We start from the raw sequence: 14,300 nt of genomic DNA on the forward strand, positions 1-14,300 counted from the left end.
GGAGTTACTATTTCAAAATAACCAGCCCGGTCTTTCGAAACAACAGGCTTGGCAGTGGGGACGCTCTGCTTGTTATTTCAAAATAAGGAGAGTTATTTCAAAATAACTCCTCAGTGTAGACATGCCCTATGGGAAGAACTAACTAACTAGCTTAGGAAGAGGTTTAAGCTCTGTGATCATTACCATAGAAAACCAAACCCAGGAAGAGGGCAACTTTGACCTCATCTAGTGGGCTGTGTCTACATTGGCACCCTTTTCTGGAAATGCTTAAAACGGAACAGTTTTTCTGGAAAAGAACTTTTGCCCGAATGGGAGCAGCATAGTTTTTCCGGAAAAACACTGACAATTTTACAGTAGATCGTCATTGCTTTTCCGGAAAAGCAAGCAGCCAGTGTAGACAGCTGGCAAGTTATTCTGGAAAAGCGGCTGCTTTTCCGGAATAAGTGGCCCAGTGTAGACACAGCTGTGGTGTATGGGATCAGCCTGGGAATGGCACCTACTTAGAGGTGGCTTTCATGCAAAATACTGCCCATTGAGGAGGAAAAGGACTTCCACAGCCTCTGTATGTCCATTTCCACTGCTATACAGATCCTTTCTTGTTTGCTGAACTGACACACACAATAAGAAACTGCTTGATTGCATCTTCCCATGCTTGGGGTGGGAAGCACAAATTCACATAGCGGTGAATCTGAGATTGCCGTGCAGGACATGAGACAAGGAGAACTTAAATTAGGGACTATCATTGGGTGGCTTCCCAAGCACCTCCCACCTTGCCTTTGGGATGGCCCCTTGCCTCAGTTTCCCCCTTCAAGGCCCTTTTTTCAGTAGTCTTGGTTAACAACATAAAATGTCTGGTTTAATGCACAATGCAGATTGCGCATCCATCTTTACTAAGCTGACTAGTCTCTTGTTCCAAGCATCACAGAACACGTTTTGCAAGATACACTATGGCCTAGAGACAAAGCTCTGGTTGTGAGAGGGGAAAACCCCCAAGATTGTAGCCACAATGGTGAGATGACAAAACATCTGATTCTGAGGTCTAGCACTAGACTGCAGTCCTTCAGAAAGGGGAGTAAACTGCCTGCTTTGGGGCAGGGGCCAGACTCACAACGCAAATCTGAGTCAGTGACCTTGACAAAATTTAGATGCAAAAATGATTAAAATTAAAAAAAAATGCGCTTCTTGTAAGCCCTGGAGGAGCTCCAGCAGATCACCACGGGCTGGTTACGGAACCCTTCCAACTATTTCTCCCCTTGCTCAGATTACACCAGATGATCAGCATGTATCTAAGCAAACTAGGAGAAAATTCAGACGCTACAGACAAATCAGCAGCTCAGCTTTAATAATTGGTGGAACCATTTAACCTTTTTATTTGGGAGCACGGTAAATAGACAGTGACTCAGTAAATATGCCTCTGTTCACCTCTATCGGTGAACCACCCTTTGCTACACCCTTTGGCTAACAAAGCCAGGTTTTTTCATCCAGGCAGTAAAGGTCAGATCCGCTGCTGCAGAGTCTGATCCCTGCTGATGACAGTGCACCCAGAGATACTCACATTACAACAGCAAGAGCAGGCCATTAAATACAACCAAAAAGCTATGTCCTAACGTGTCTATAACTACCACCACACCCTGTAGTTCCTCCAGAAGCCTGTTCTCCCAGTCACTCATCATTTGCAGAAGCAGCCTTGTTCTCCTCTTCATCCAAATCTTGCAGCTGTTGGCGAGGAAACTCCTCAAATACCAGGTCATCCCGGCCACTGCAATGAAGGAAAGATAGACCTTTCCAAACTGCCCTTCATACTGAGCTGTTTTCCACTGGGAGCCCTTCATTGTCACTTCTCTCCTCTGACTTCACCAGTGGTGCTTTAAGTCCTGAACCAAAGCCTGCTGAAATCAAGGGGTGACTTCCCATCGACTTCAATGGCCTTTGGACCAGGTACCTCCAGCTCAGCCCTGGGACAGCAACAGCAGCTGTTTTCTACACCAGTCAGGAAAGGAGCTGTGAAAGTTTACTACATGTGGTAATCTTGCCTTCCCTGATGAATAGTATCATCTAAAGCCAGCCAGTTTGTAAATGGGAAGGACTAGAATTAGACCATAGAACTGGTCTCATCCTGTTGATTCTATATTCAATTTCAAGACTAGGGGAATTCCAAATGCGCTAGCTCACCACGACCTAGAATGACCAGCAGGACAGTATGAAAAAGAAGCGGCATACCTCTCCATCACTGTAAAGACCAGCATGCATAAAAGAGGAAAGAGGGGAGACAGCAGAGCGTTAGATTAGAATTTACTCTGAAGCTAAACAGGAATCTCACAACAGGAGACAAAAAAAGATAACTGGTTTAGGAAGTGGAGGTTTTTCCTGCAGCTTGAAGAGCAACCGCGAAAAGCATTATGTTATGAACTCTACCCTAGTACACAAAATAATGTTGCCTGGATGAAGCAAAATTAAAATAACTTTAGGGCTTGTTCACATGTGGAAACTGACTGGCATAGCTAAAGCAGAGTAATTATACCTTTGTCTTAAGCTATACTGGTATAACTCCCCATGTGGATGCTCAGTCTGGAATGAGACACTTTATTCTGGTGTAATTACTTGCCAGAGTAATACGGAACTAAAAGTCAAGCCCTTGGTGGAAAAATATTCTGGCTCAGACATCAAAGGGGCTAAGGAGCTAAAAAAGAACTTCCCAAGCTGGCTTGCTAGAACAACGGTTATGAAAGGTGTCTGCTTGGTGCTCGCTTATTAGCACCCAGCAGTGGTGATATTGCTTTGTGACATGGTGTTCCTCTTAACTGGTCTGTCACTCTCATTTAAGTAGCTAGCCTGATTGGGGAAGGAAGCTATTAATGAGCATTAAGTCAATTCTGTACAGAAGATAGAACATGGTAGGGACCACATTTCAGCTTTTTTCTTTATTTGGCAGCTTTTATTTTAGAGGAAAAACTTAAAAAAACAACAACAAATAGTCTGGTGACACTTTAAAGACTAACAAAACATGTAGATGGTATCATGAGTTTTTGTGGGCACAGCCTACTTCAGAATAGAGAACAGAGCTCAACATTTTACACTTAACTACTCCTGGAGGCATTTGGAGCCAAACATTTAAAAATTCTGCATATTTTGTTTATATAATCATGCCAGTTTCAATTATTTTAGTAATTTATTTCAAAATGCCTGTCAGCAAGTATCTCTCTAATAATACAGACACAAATTTTATTCCTTATGAGTAGAGTTAAAGAAAACCTAAAACAACTCCGTTCCTATTTCTCTGCTCCTGCCCTCTCAAGCCCAGCCATGACCGCCCCCGGCCCAAACACTCTCACCCCTTCCCGCCAGAGGCCAGCTGTGGCCCCCTTTGCCCCAGATACTTGCACTCCTGACCCCACAAAGCCTAGCTGCAGGGTCCCCAGCCCAGACATTCAGTGATGGGCAGTCTCCCCTGCCTGCCCCCCACCCTGATGCTTTTAAACCAGCTCCCCCCCAACACTGGCTCCTGCTCCCCGCTTGCTGCCTCTGATACAGAGGCAGCAAGGGGGAAGGGGAAATGCGAGTAATTGACTAGATTAACCAATAAACCTAGACTTATCGGTTAATCGTCTAGTCAAATACTCATTCACTTCCCTCCCTGGGATGTATCACTCTCACCCAGTAGGCCACATGCAACTGACATGGGTGGAAATTCAATATTTTTAGAACTGCCACCAAACACTGTTTTGCTTTTGCATCAATGGTGTTCAATTTTCTTTCTATATAGTCGTTTGCCTTTTCTCCCCTTTGAAGTAGGATAGTTACTAAGGAAACAATGACATCACTAATGTGGGCGAAGCTTAGTGGTATCCACAAGTACAGAATACAGTCAAATTTATAGAATGGGCAGGGGAAAACACGCTGTTTTAGTCAGACTTCGAGTTCATCAGGAGACTAGTTACACAGCTAGATACTGTGCTATATGCAGCACCAAAACACTGTCACATGGTGTTAGGTAAGTTATGCTCCAAAAGATGCAATTATACTAATTTTAGCTTAAAGCAGCCTGTTTTCTACAGGCTCATTAGCCAAAGGCCAACACTTTTTAGCAGGACTTGGGCCAGATTTTTTACCGATGCAATGCCTCTTTCCACCTTGTAGTTCACTTACAATTATCATGCAGTGAAAGTTCTCCAGAGCCTGAACAAGGTGATGCATGCTCTTGCAATTATCCAAACTCTAAACAAACACATCTTGGCATTTCAGATTTTGGGGAAGAGGAGGTGGTCTCATAGGACATAAAATAATATTTTATCATACCATTTGGAAAGTTTTCTATAAGCTTGCACTAGGCAATGGGTTCCCAAACTGGGGGGCATGCAGAAATTCTGGGGGGTGTGAGGCATCCTGCCCCCAAGTTTTGCTGCTATTTTTGTTTTTCGGTCGCAGTCAGTTCCTTTTTTTGTTTGTTTTTGCTCAGCAAATTTTGCTGGGGGTGGGGGGACGTGAGGGTTTCTCAAAAATCAAAAAGGGGGCGTGATGCCGAAAAGTTTGGGAACCACGGCACTAGGCAACCAGAGCAGTGAAACCATGTAATTAAAATTGAGACAGATGGTACTTTCTATTATAAGCTTGATTTTTATCCTCTCCTAGCTGCAGGGCGAGATGGCAGAGTGCACCTTTACCAATGTATTTGGCAAGTGTATTTTTAATCTTCAAATGTTTTAGTAACGTTTAAACATCTGTCCTGGTAAGTGTAGTATGGTGGGTATGAAATATGATTGCATCTCTGTAAATTCATGTGTATGCACTGTATGAGGAAATCCAAGGCACTGAAGTTATATAGAAATGGCAGAAAGGAAAAGTAGCAATCCGTTCCTTTCCATCCCCCAGAACGAAACGAAAAAGAAGACTCTCGTTAGCTACAGACCTACACTTCCACATGTAAGCTTTTAACTTTCAAAACAGCACTGCACCATATACTGCAAAGATCACTTTCACACATTTAAGGGACAAAATCTTCTGATGCAGCTCAACACAGCTCCATTTATTTCAAGAGGGCTGTGCCACCAGGAATCAATAGAAAATGTGGCCAAAGAAAAGAGACTGAATTCTCAATGGCTCCCTTTGCTTCATACTTTGCTTGTCTGAGATTCCCTAGGCTCAGTTAATCCCTGCACAAGTAAACATGCTGGTACCGGATTCATTCCATTTACTCTCACCCTGGATAAACCTGGGTGGGTTTTTTGGGTGGTGGGTGGAGAAACAGAAGTGGAATTAGTTTACCCACTCATCTGAAGGTATCTTAATATGGTTTTCACCCCTGACATTTTAATCCCACTGTACTTTTGGCTTCATAATCTCTTGCCTGTTTCTCTACTATAGCCCGCCCCCCAAAAAGGAGACAGCAGAATAAGGAGGGAGGCACACCAGACAAATTGGTAAATATTAGCTCATCATCAATAAAGAAGGGAACAGAAAAGACGAGGATGAAGACTGATCTCATTGATAAATGCCTTTATCTATCCCTCTTAGAGGTTGTACATTCAGCTAAAAGAATTAGTCTCACTCCTCGTGCTTCTAGATTATCTACACACTGTTTGCTGCAGCTCAGACTCTGCAATTAATTTTTGATCCACTTAATAAAATAACATCTCATTTGGAACTAACAAAACATCTCGTTTCTCAGAATTTTAGTGAAAAACTAGTGGAAAAATCACAATCACAAATCAAACGCATGAAATCACTCCCAGGAATAGTAATTAGAAATAACACAGGAAGCCAGAAATGGCAGTATCTCAATTTGGTAGGTTTTATTCTCCATTATGGGATCCTAAACCACAGTCATGTTGTGTTTCTAAATTTGCTATGCTGGTTTCAAAGGGATTTTCCTCCATGCATTTTGTTTTCCTTTTTGAAATGAAGGCATTTCTTTTCCCAATCAACTGCCCATTAGGGTGCCCACACAAACACTGGCGAGTCGGTCCTGTTATTGAGTTTAAGAATTCTGCTATTTTCATCTGCATGATAACCTAAAAATGAACTGTTAGAGATGACTGTGATTTAGCAAATGATAGATGGGCTGCTTTTGGCAAGAGGATGTGGCAGGGGAGTGTTTGAGAGGGAGGTTTTGCAATCCCAAAGTTGCAATGGATCCTTTTCCTAGAAAAAAAAAGACCCATACCCTAGCAGAGACTGAATTGAAGTAGAGTAAGACCCCGGGGTTCTGGCATTATTGTTTTCTCATAGAGGCACGAGGCCTCTGGTTAGATTGCTGAGAGTTTGAACATGTGGCGTGCGTACACACATGCTTCTGTAATGAACTGTAGCTACAAACAGGCAGTCGGTGGCAATCAAACCTGTAATCTTCAGTTCCCATTGGATTTGAATTACAGGAGTAACACTTACGGATCAGGTGGTATCTTGTTGGGCTCCAGCCCAAAGCTCATTCACATTAGAACAAAATCTCAGAGTGGGAGATGTGTCAGTCTGCAACGAGTAGTCCTGTGGCACCTTAGAGACTAGTTGAATTAAGTATTACACATTATGCTAGCTGGAGAAACTAGTCCCGAGTATCTGAGGCCTGCAGAGTTCAAGTCCCTTTGGTTTGCCATTTTATAACAATGCAGATTTGATTCTCACTCTGTGCCATGCTATACATACCGTTAGTATATACACGTGCTCACGGTTTGTTACCCTGGAACACAGCTCTGCCGAACCCAACATCATCTCTGGCCTGCAGAGTAGTGGGATATGAACGTATGAAGCAAGGACCACATCACAGATCTACACAGGTCCCGGATTGGTACATGTACCCGGAAGGTTGCTGATGATGCCTGAGCCCTGGTCAAATGGGCAGGAATTAGTGTGGCGAGGCCTTTACAAGCTTGTAGCAGATGCATATGCAAGAAGTGATCCAATTGGAAATCCTCTGCAACAAGAAAAGCAAAGGCTGGCTGGGAACATACAGCCCCAGGGTTTCTGGAGTGGTGTGGGAGTCCTTACGTCCATGTAATGTAGTGTCCACCCACGAGAGCGTGACCATCGAAAGGAAAGTCCAGCATTGATTGCTGAGCCTCCGCTGACAGGCCAGAGAGAAGCAACCAGGATGCCCGATGCACAGATATGGCCGATGCCATGGTGTGCGTTGCGGAGTCCGCCATGTCCAAGGTTGCCCGGAGGGCCGCTCTAGCAGCCAGGTCCTTCTCCACAAATGCCTTCGACTCTTTCTGGGAGCCTTCAGGGTGGGATTTCTCAAATTTGGCCCTGCTCCATCACATATTAAAATCACAGTAGCCAAGGAGGGCTTGGCGAGTCACCACTTGCAACTGGAAGCTGAATCTATTTTCCACCCAAACAAGTTTAGTCTCCTGAGAGGCTTTGTTCTTGGGCATCGCCATTGGTGGTCCCTGCCTTTCCTTCTGGTGGACCGCTTCCACCACCCAGGAGTTCAGTGCTGGGTGGCTGTATCAATACTCATGGCTCTTTCCAGGCACAGAGTATTTCTGCTCAGCCTTCTTGCAAACGGGGGCCAACCATGAGCGGGCTTGCCAGCGGGCATCTGTGATTTATTAAACCCTCCTCACGCAGTGGAGCTCAATATATCAAATAGGGCATCCGCCGGCTCCCTCAGTGCTTCTGCATGCAGCCCCAGGTTAGAGGAGACCCTGGTGAGCCTTCGCATTGTCTTGTGGCACCAGCTATGGGGAGCTCGTGACAGCCTTGTTCAGGGAGGACGAGGATGGTGCTATTGCCATGAGTTCTTCCTGTGGGGCAACCTGTTGGCCCACTAGAACCTCGTGGGTCCGGGGGTTTCCTCCTCAGGGGTTTGCACCTGCGTGGGAGGCAGGAACACAGAGGTCGACGGTCTCTGAGATGCCCACAAAACCGAACGGGCAGCCTGGGATAGTAAGTCAGTCCCCATGGCTTCCAGGGGTACCAGCCACTGTCCCTGCAGCCATGCTGGGAGGTTCGGTGCCATGTCGAAGGCAGGGTTAGCACTGCGGGAACCTGCTCAGCGCTAGCTTCTGAGGCTGCACGCTCATTGCCTGACAGCCAGGAGCAGGACGTCTCTGACCATCTCCTGCACGGAGGCGAGAACTGCGGACCCACAAGGATTCCCCTGGGCGGAACAAGTCTCTGGCGCGATGTTGGGAACAGGCATATTGGCTACGGGAGCCAGGTGATCAACGCCTCCCAGCGCTGGCTCAGTACTGGGACCCTGAGTACTGGGAACTGGGAGGTGGGGTGAGTCTGGTGGCCTGAGACTTGTAGAGACCACGAGGACATGCATGAAGGACACCGGTGCAAACGTGACTGCGACCAACAATGCCATGCACCTGAACAGTCCTGGGAATGATGCTGAGGTCTCAGACGCAGGGGGCTTGTCCCGGTGCCCGTGCTGGGAGGTGTGTAGCTTAGCTGGTCTGCACTGCGGTTCCGGCGAGCGTTGCCCCAAGCCTGCCTTCAGCGCCCAGCATCTGGGGATTGAAAGGGTGTTCACGAAGCCGGCCTCCCAATGGCCGAGGTCGAAGACTTTGCCCGGGGGGGCAGCGTTCTGGGGGGGGGGGGGTGAGCCTTTTGAGAACAGAGCTGCTGGGGAGATGCTGGAAAAGAGCCCAGTGTTGGTGCTGCTAGCCCTGGCAAGGCCAGTATGTCCTGTGCTGCCCACAAGGCCTATGGGGTCCACAGCACCTCCAAGTGCTGGAGGCTTTATCACTCCCCTGTGTCACCGGCCCAGGGTGGGAAGGGATAGGCTGCTCTACCCGAGCTGGGGCCAGACTCCCAGATGGAAGGACTGAGCTGCCCATCACAGGACTTGCTTCTCCTCCCAACGTCTCCTCTCTCTTACGGGATGGCCCCCGGTGATAGCTTCAGTTTCTTGGCTTGAGTCGTCAGTGGGAACGGTGCCAGCTTGAAAATAGCACCAGCGGGGGCATGTCTGTACCGATGCCCCAGCGCTAGAGACAGAGTCCAACCTCTGCTCTGGTGCCAGGATTAGCACAGGCGCCATTAGAAGAGTCCTCAGGCAAATGTGTCTCCTTTTGAGTCCGGGTCTTAAACGATTTTCCAGCTTGGCATTTATCGTTAATGCTCCAGTCACTAAGAACACCTCAGGCAACTATTGTGTGGGTCACAAATAGGCATAGGTTGCTTGCACACTTCACAAGGGTTGAAGCTTGAGGATCGGGGCATGCCCAGGCCCCAGGCTAAGTCCTGCCCAGACAGCTACAAACGACAACTCTAAGGGAAGTAAGCAGAAGTGTATACAAACAGGAAAGACAGTTACCTGTTCTTGCAACTGGTGCTCTTTGTGTTGTGTTGTGTTGTTCACATTCATGCCAATCAGGCGTACGTGTGCTGTGTGCACGAGCATTGGAAACTTTTTTCCCTAGCGGCTCCTGTAAGGTCGGCTGCGGAAACCCCTAGAGTGGTGCCGCAATATTAACACATATATATCACTGCCGACCCTGCCCTCCCTCGGTTTCTTCTTGCCATCCGTGGTGACGTTGGAACTTCTAGCTGTCTTGCTGGGGCAAGCTTCCAGTCTCCAGCACATTCGATAGATAGTCTAACTTGTTCTTAGCTGTTCTAACCGTAGTTGTAGTTAGGAGTGGGCAGTTCCACAAGACTGGCTCCTCGGGGTTCTGGGGGCCAAGCCTAACACCCAGGGTTTAAGTCGTGCCCTGTGCCAAACAGTGACCCGCACAAGGCGTGTCCCCAGTGCTTGGGAAAAGCGCACCGCACCGAAAAGCAGCAAAGCTGCAGGGGTTTTAAGCCCCGCACAAGGAAAGACCGGCAATACCACCTCCAGCAACTCCTCATGGAGGTGGCACCGAGACCAGCTCAGGCTGAGAAGACGGCCCGGGGCGAGCTCAGTGTGGAGCGCCCTGCACCCCGGCCTCTGTGCGTGAAACCGTGCCAAAGACAAGTGCTGCAAAAGACTCTCGGCGCTGGAGCCTGCTGGGACCGAAAACCGTAGCCCCCAGGGACCGGTCAACCTCACCGGCACAAACTGGTTGAAAAGGCGGCAGAGGAAGATGGCTCCATAAGGCCCGACCACGGCACAACATAAGACGACCCCCGTGCACGAGGCCCAGAGCGTGCCGTTGACTCTGACACTGGAAGCGGCACTGTTGAGTGCAGCACACACAGGAAATAAAGTCCAGTGCAGGTACTGAACTCCCCATCGACACCAGACACCTATGAGGGGACCTCGTAGAGATACTGGAGATGGAGGCGTCCATGGTGTGGGACAAGCTACCAGCACCATGGCTTGGGGGGATGCCAGCGATGTTGCGGCACCCCCAATTTCCTGACTGGCACCAAGACAGGTCAATCTCTTCGTTACCAGAGCATTCACCGTCTCCAGCGCAGTGGCTTCTGGCACCGAGCGCATCACCGGGATCCCTGGCGTGGGGATGCGGCCCCAATACGGGGAGACAACACAACCGGCATCAAGCACTAGGGGAAAAAGTTTCCGAGACTTGTGCACATGGCGCGCGTACACCTGATTGGAATCAATGAGAACAAGCACTCGAACTACAGCGTTCACACAGAATGAGTGGAGAACAAGACTGGCCGAAACTATAGGAATTCAGTTGCATCATCACTGGTGGCAAGAAAGAACTGAGTGGGGAAGACGCATCCGGCATCCCTTGATCACTGCGACCACGTCATGAGGGCGCCACTCCAGGGGTCGCCAGAGCTCCTCCCCCACAGAGACTGCTGAGGGAAAAACTTCCAGCACCAGTGCATGTGGTGAGTACACAGCCCTATTGTGGAATGGACAAACATGACCTCTTTATTGAAGCCCAAGTTGATAGTGTTTAACTTAGGCTTGAATAAAAATCTGAACTGGTTAACGCACTACAAAGGCAACTTCCCCGCCTTTGATATTCACATTTCCAAAAGACATGCTATGAATGAGACACATCCAGCCTGACTTAATTAACTTCATTAACATTGGTCCTACAATTGGCAAGTAACTTCTTTTGCTGTTCTATATACCCTGGATTCTGTAAATTCCACTCCAACTCATTTGATGAAGTGGATTTTACCCACAGACGCTCACAATCTAATATATTTGTTAGTCTCCAACGTGCCACAGGACTTGCTCATTCTTTTTAAAGCTACAGACTAACACGCCTACCTACCCCGTAGACTACTTATTGAAAGTATTCTGCCATGTACTTTCTGGCCACTAGGTGCCTCTCTAGTTACAGTTATGCCTGTGAATTTGGTGTGGAATATTTCCTGCTCTGTCAATGCAGTTTAAGACTCCTCAGAGGGAAATCTGGTTTGAGAAACAGTTTTAGAAACTCTTTCAGTGCACAGTGTACTGGCTGCCTTTGACACAAATGTTTTTAAAAATTAAATCACTGAGACCAAGTCACTACTTGGCCTTGAACTAGGGATGTTAAGAAGCGGGTAATTAATGAATCGTGTAGTCGACAAAATTGTTATCGACTACACGATTAATCGATAAGGGAAAGTAGTGAAAGCACTCAGTCCCAGCTTGCGCTAGGTCCCACCATTAAACCTGCTGCGCCTCTGCATTATTAGTGGACTAGGGAGTCGGCGCACAAGGACGCTAGCTCAGTCCCAGCTCACACCGGGTCCCAGCATAACCCCCCGCTGCGGCTCTGCATTATTAGGGGACTGGGGATCCAGAGCTGCAGCGGGGAGTTATGCTGAGACTAAGCTAGCGTCTTTGTGTGCTGGCTCCCCAGTGCCCTAATTATGGAGAGCCGCAGCGGGGGGAGGGGATGAGTGTAGTCGATAACATTAACAGATAAGCTCCCGTTTATCGGTTAATCATTTAGTCGAACACACACTTGCATCCCTACCTTGAACAGCTCTATGAAAATATTATGCTCCAGCCAGACCACGTTAGCTGGAGCCTAGAAATGAGTTTCACTTCCGAACAAGTGCAAAACTAAAATGAAAAGGACCTTTATTCTGTGCTCTGGGCTGTTGTTTCTCCCTTTCTCGGTACCGTGTCCTCCTGTCATTCAAAGCAGATTAAAGAGGAGACAGGGCGGATGCCTACCTTTCAAGTGTGGGCTAGAGTTTAGGACAAAGTGCCCATTGCTCAGCTACAGAACCCTTCTCTTTTGCCCCCTCCAACTCTTCTCTCATCAAGGTTGGTTTGCTCATCTGACTTGGCTTTACCCATTTGCTAAACTTGTCCCCATCTCCAAGAGCAATGACTATGTTCTCAGCACAGCAAGACAGCCCACAGCTGTGGAGGAGCCATGGAGAGAGAGACAGAAAGAGACAGAGACAGAGACACAGATATATATATATATATATAATAATATATATATATATATATATAAATAAAAAATACTGTCTCTCTATAGATGCAGAGGGCAGGACAACAGCTAGAAGAGCCCGGAAACATCCAGCAATATGGTGTGTCAGTTATTAGATAGTTCAGCACCTGCTTCTGAAGCTGTACATGAAGGATCCATTTGGGACAAGCAGTTTTGCAAGTTCTTCACATAAAGCCCCATTTGAGAGCTGAGCCAATCAGAGCTCTTGGGGGAAAGGTTATAAACACAGAAGTTGAAGACAGCCCTGTGTCCTCAGTAGCTAACCGACCATAGGATAGTGTCTGCTCTGAGGGTTGGATCCCGACACTTGCACCATTCTGGATACAGGCTACAGTTTTGTTTTACCAGCCCCCGAAACCCATCATCTATTAATTCAAGAACTGGAATGCGGCGAGCTGTCAGGATCCCAGATGTGTTGCTGACCAGGCTGTGATGCAGTTGGAAAGCAGAGACACACTGAGCTCTGAAGAGTCCAGGTGACACAGTCTACTATGGTCCTACGCTAAAGCCTGAGAAATCAATGCTGAAAGGAAACCAGAGGGGTGGGCATGCTAAAACAGAGCACTGCAAGTGAAATATTGCATTTAAATGTGTAAATGTAGGGCAGTTTGTATGCAATCGAGCTCTTCTTCAGCACTTAACAGCAGATCTCTCAAAGCACTAGGACGTACTATCTGCTCGCTGGTGTTTAAAAGCTAGTCATAAGTATTCCAGACATGATCTGCAGTGTTTGTGTGTATTACATCTTTGATTACTATGAGTCTACAGGATGAGCTCTCTGTGTGCAGCAAAAAGGTAAAGCTGAAGTGCAGGAAATAGGGGGAATAAATAGAGTTAACATAATATTATCTCAGCACCCACCTGCCCTTTACATAAGTTCTGAGTTTGCTATGCCACAGAACTTCAATTCAGGTCTCTCCCCTGCTTGGGAAAAGGGTTTTCGGCAGGGAGTGGAAGGGGGAATAGGAGAGAAATGTATAAAATCATGACTGGTGGGGAAGGAGAGAGTAGGGAAGTGTTATTTATCCCACCCAGGGCTCACTTGCTGAAATTAAAGGCAGACGATTTAAGGACAAACCACAACAGTATTTCTTCACTCAACACACTCAACCTGTGGGACTTGTCGCTGGAGCGTGGGGAAGCCAAAAGTAGAAGTGGAGTCAGAAGAACGAGATGAGTTCTCGGAAGGCAGGCTTGCGAATGGCTATTAGCCAAGATGGTCAGGGATGCAACCCCCTGCTCTGGGTGTCCCCAAACCTGACTGCCAGAAGCTGAGACTGGACAGCGGGTCGCTCATGAACTGCCCCCTTCTGTTCTTTCCCCCTGAAGCACTGGGCAGGGCCTGGCTTTCAGACAGAACCCTGGGCTAGATGGCCCATTGGTCTGACCCAGCATGGCTGTTCCAGTGCTATTTTGAGGTTTCTGCGACAGCAGGGATCAAGGCATTCACAGCAAGCATCGTACTATACAAGGGAGCCGGCGCCTCATGGCGTGAGCAGTGGGAGCAGCCCGGGTGGCATTACTGACCTCTGATGCTCGGTTCCTCCGGCTTGGGGTGCATGAGACGGAACGGCAGCTCTGTGCTGACTTCACTTTGGGGAGAGAAGAGAATGCATCATGCCTACGTGCCCACTGCCTCTACAGCTCCCATGGCAAGTCTCTAGCTCCCCAATACGATCCACACCTGTCTCTACAGAAGTCCGGTTCCACCATCCCTGAAATTCGGCTACAATCAGCTCTCTGGCCCCACCAAACATTTAAAAAACCCCTCCAAGCTCAGATTTGCTTGCTGCACATCCACCTGCGGCATTGCTGTCCTCTACTATTGGTTCTAGCACCAGGGGGGCACGTAGTCCTAAGTTACTCATTTTGCTCCTTTCTGGAAACCCTGCACATCACTAAGGCCTGGACAGCATCGTCACTTGGGTTGCTTATCACACTGGAGAACTCACAGTCCCTTCCCCTACTGGGTGAAGCGAGGTTTAA

At 47.8% G+C, this 14,300-nt stretch overlaps 1 protein-coding gene across 1 annotated transcript in view; it reads right to left on the reverse strand.

Moving 5' to 3' along the window:
* Window positions 1-33: 33 nt before the first annotated feature.
* The window catches only part of SAG (S-antigen visual arrestin), a 28,931-nt gene continuing 14,664 nt past the window's right edge, over window positions 34-14,300 (reverse strand). Inside the window, exons 13-14 of the mRNA XM_075937415.2 lie at window positions 13,842-13,906; window positions 34-1,759 (exon numbers count right to left, since the gene is read on the reverse strand). Of these exons, the coding sequence (XP_075793530.2) occupies window positions 1,557-1,759; window positions 13,842-13,906 (268 nt within the window). The 3' untranslated portion in view covers window positions 34-1,556. The remainder of the gene's footprint in view (window positions 1,760-13,841; window positions 13,907-14,300) is intronic.

The sequence above is a fragment of the Pelodiscus sinensis genome, chromosome 10 (genome assembly GCF_052426305.1).
Source record: "Pelodiscus sinensis isolate ZL-2025 chromosome 10, ASM5242630v1, whole genome shotgun sequence".
In the NCBI taxonomy this organism is placed as follows: Eukaryota; Metazoa; Chordata; order Testudines; family Trionychidae; genus Pelodiscus; species Pelodiscus sinensis.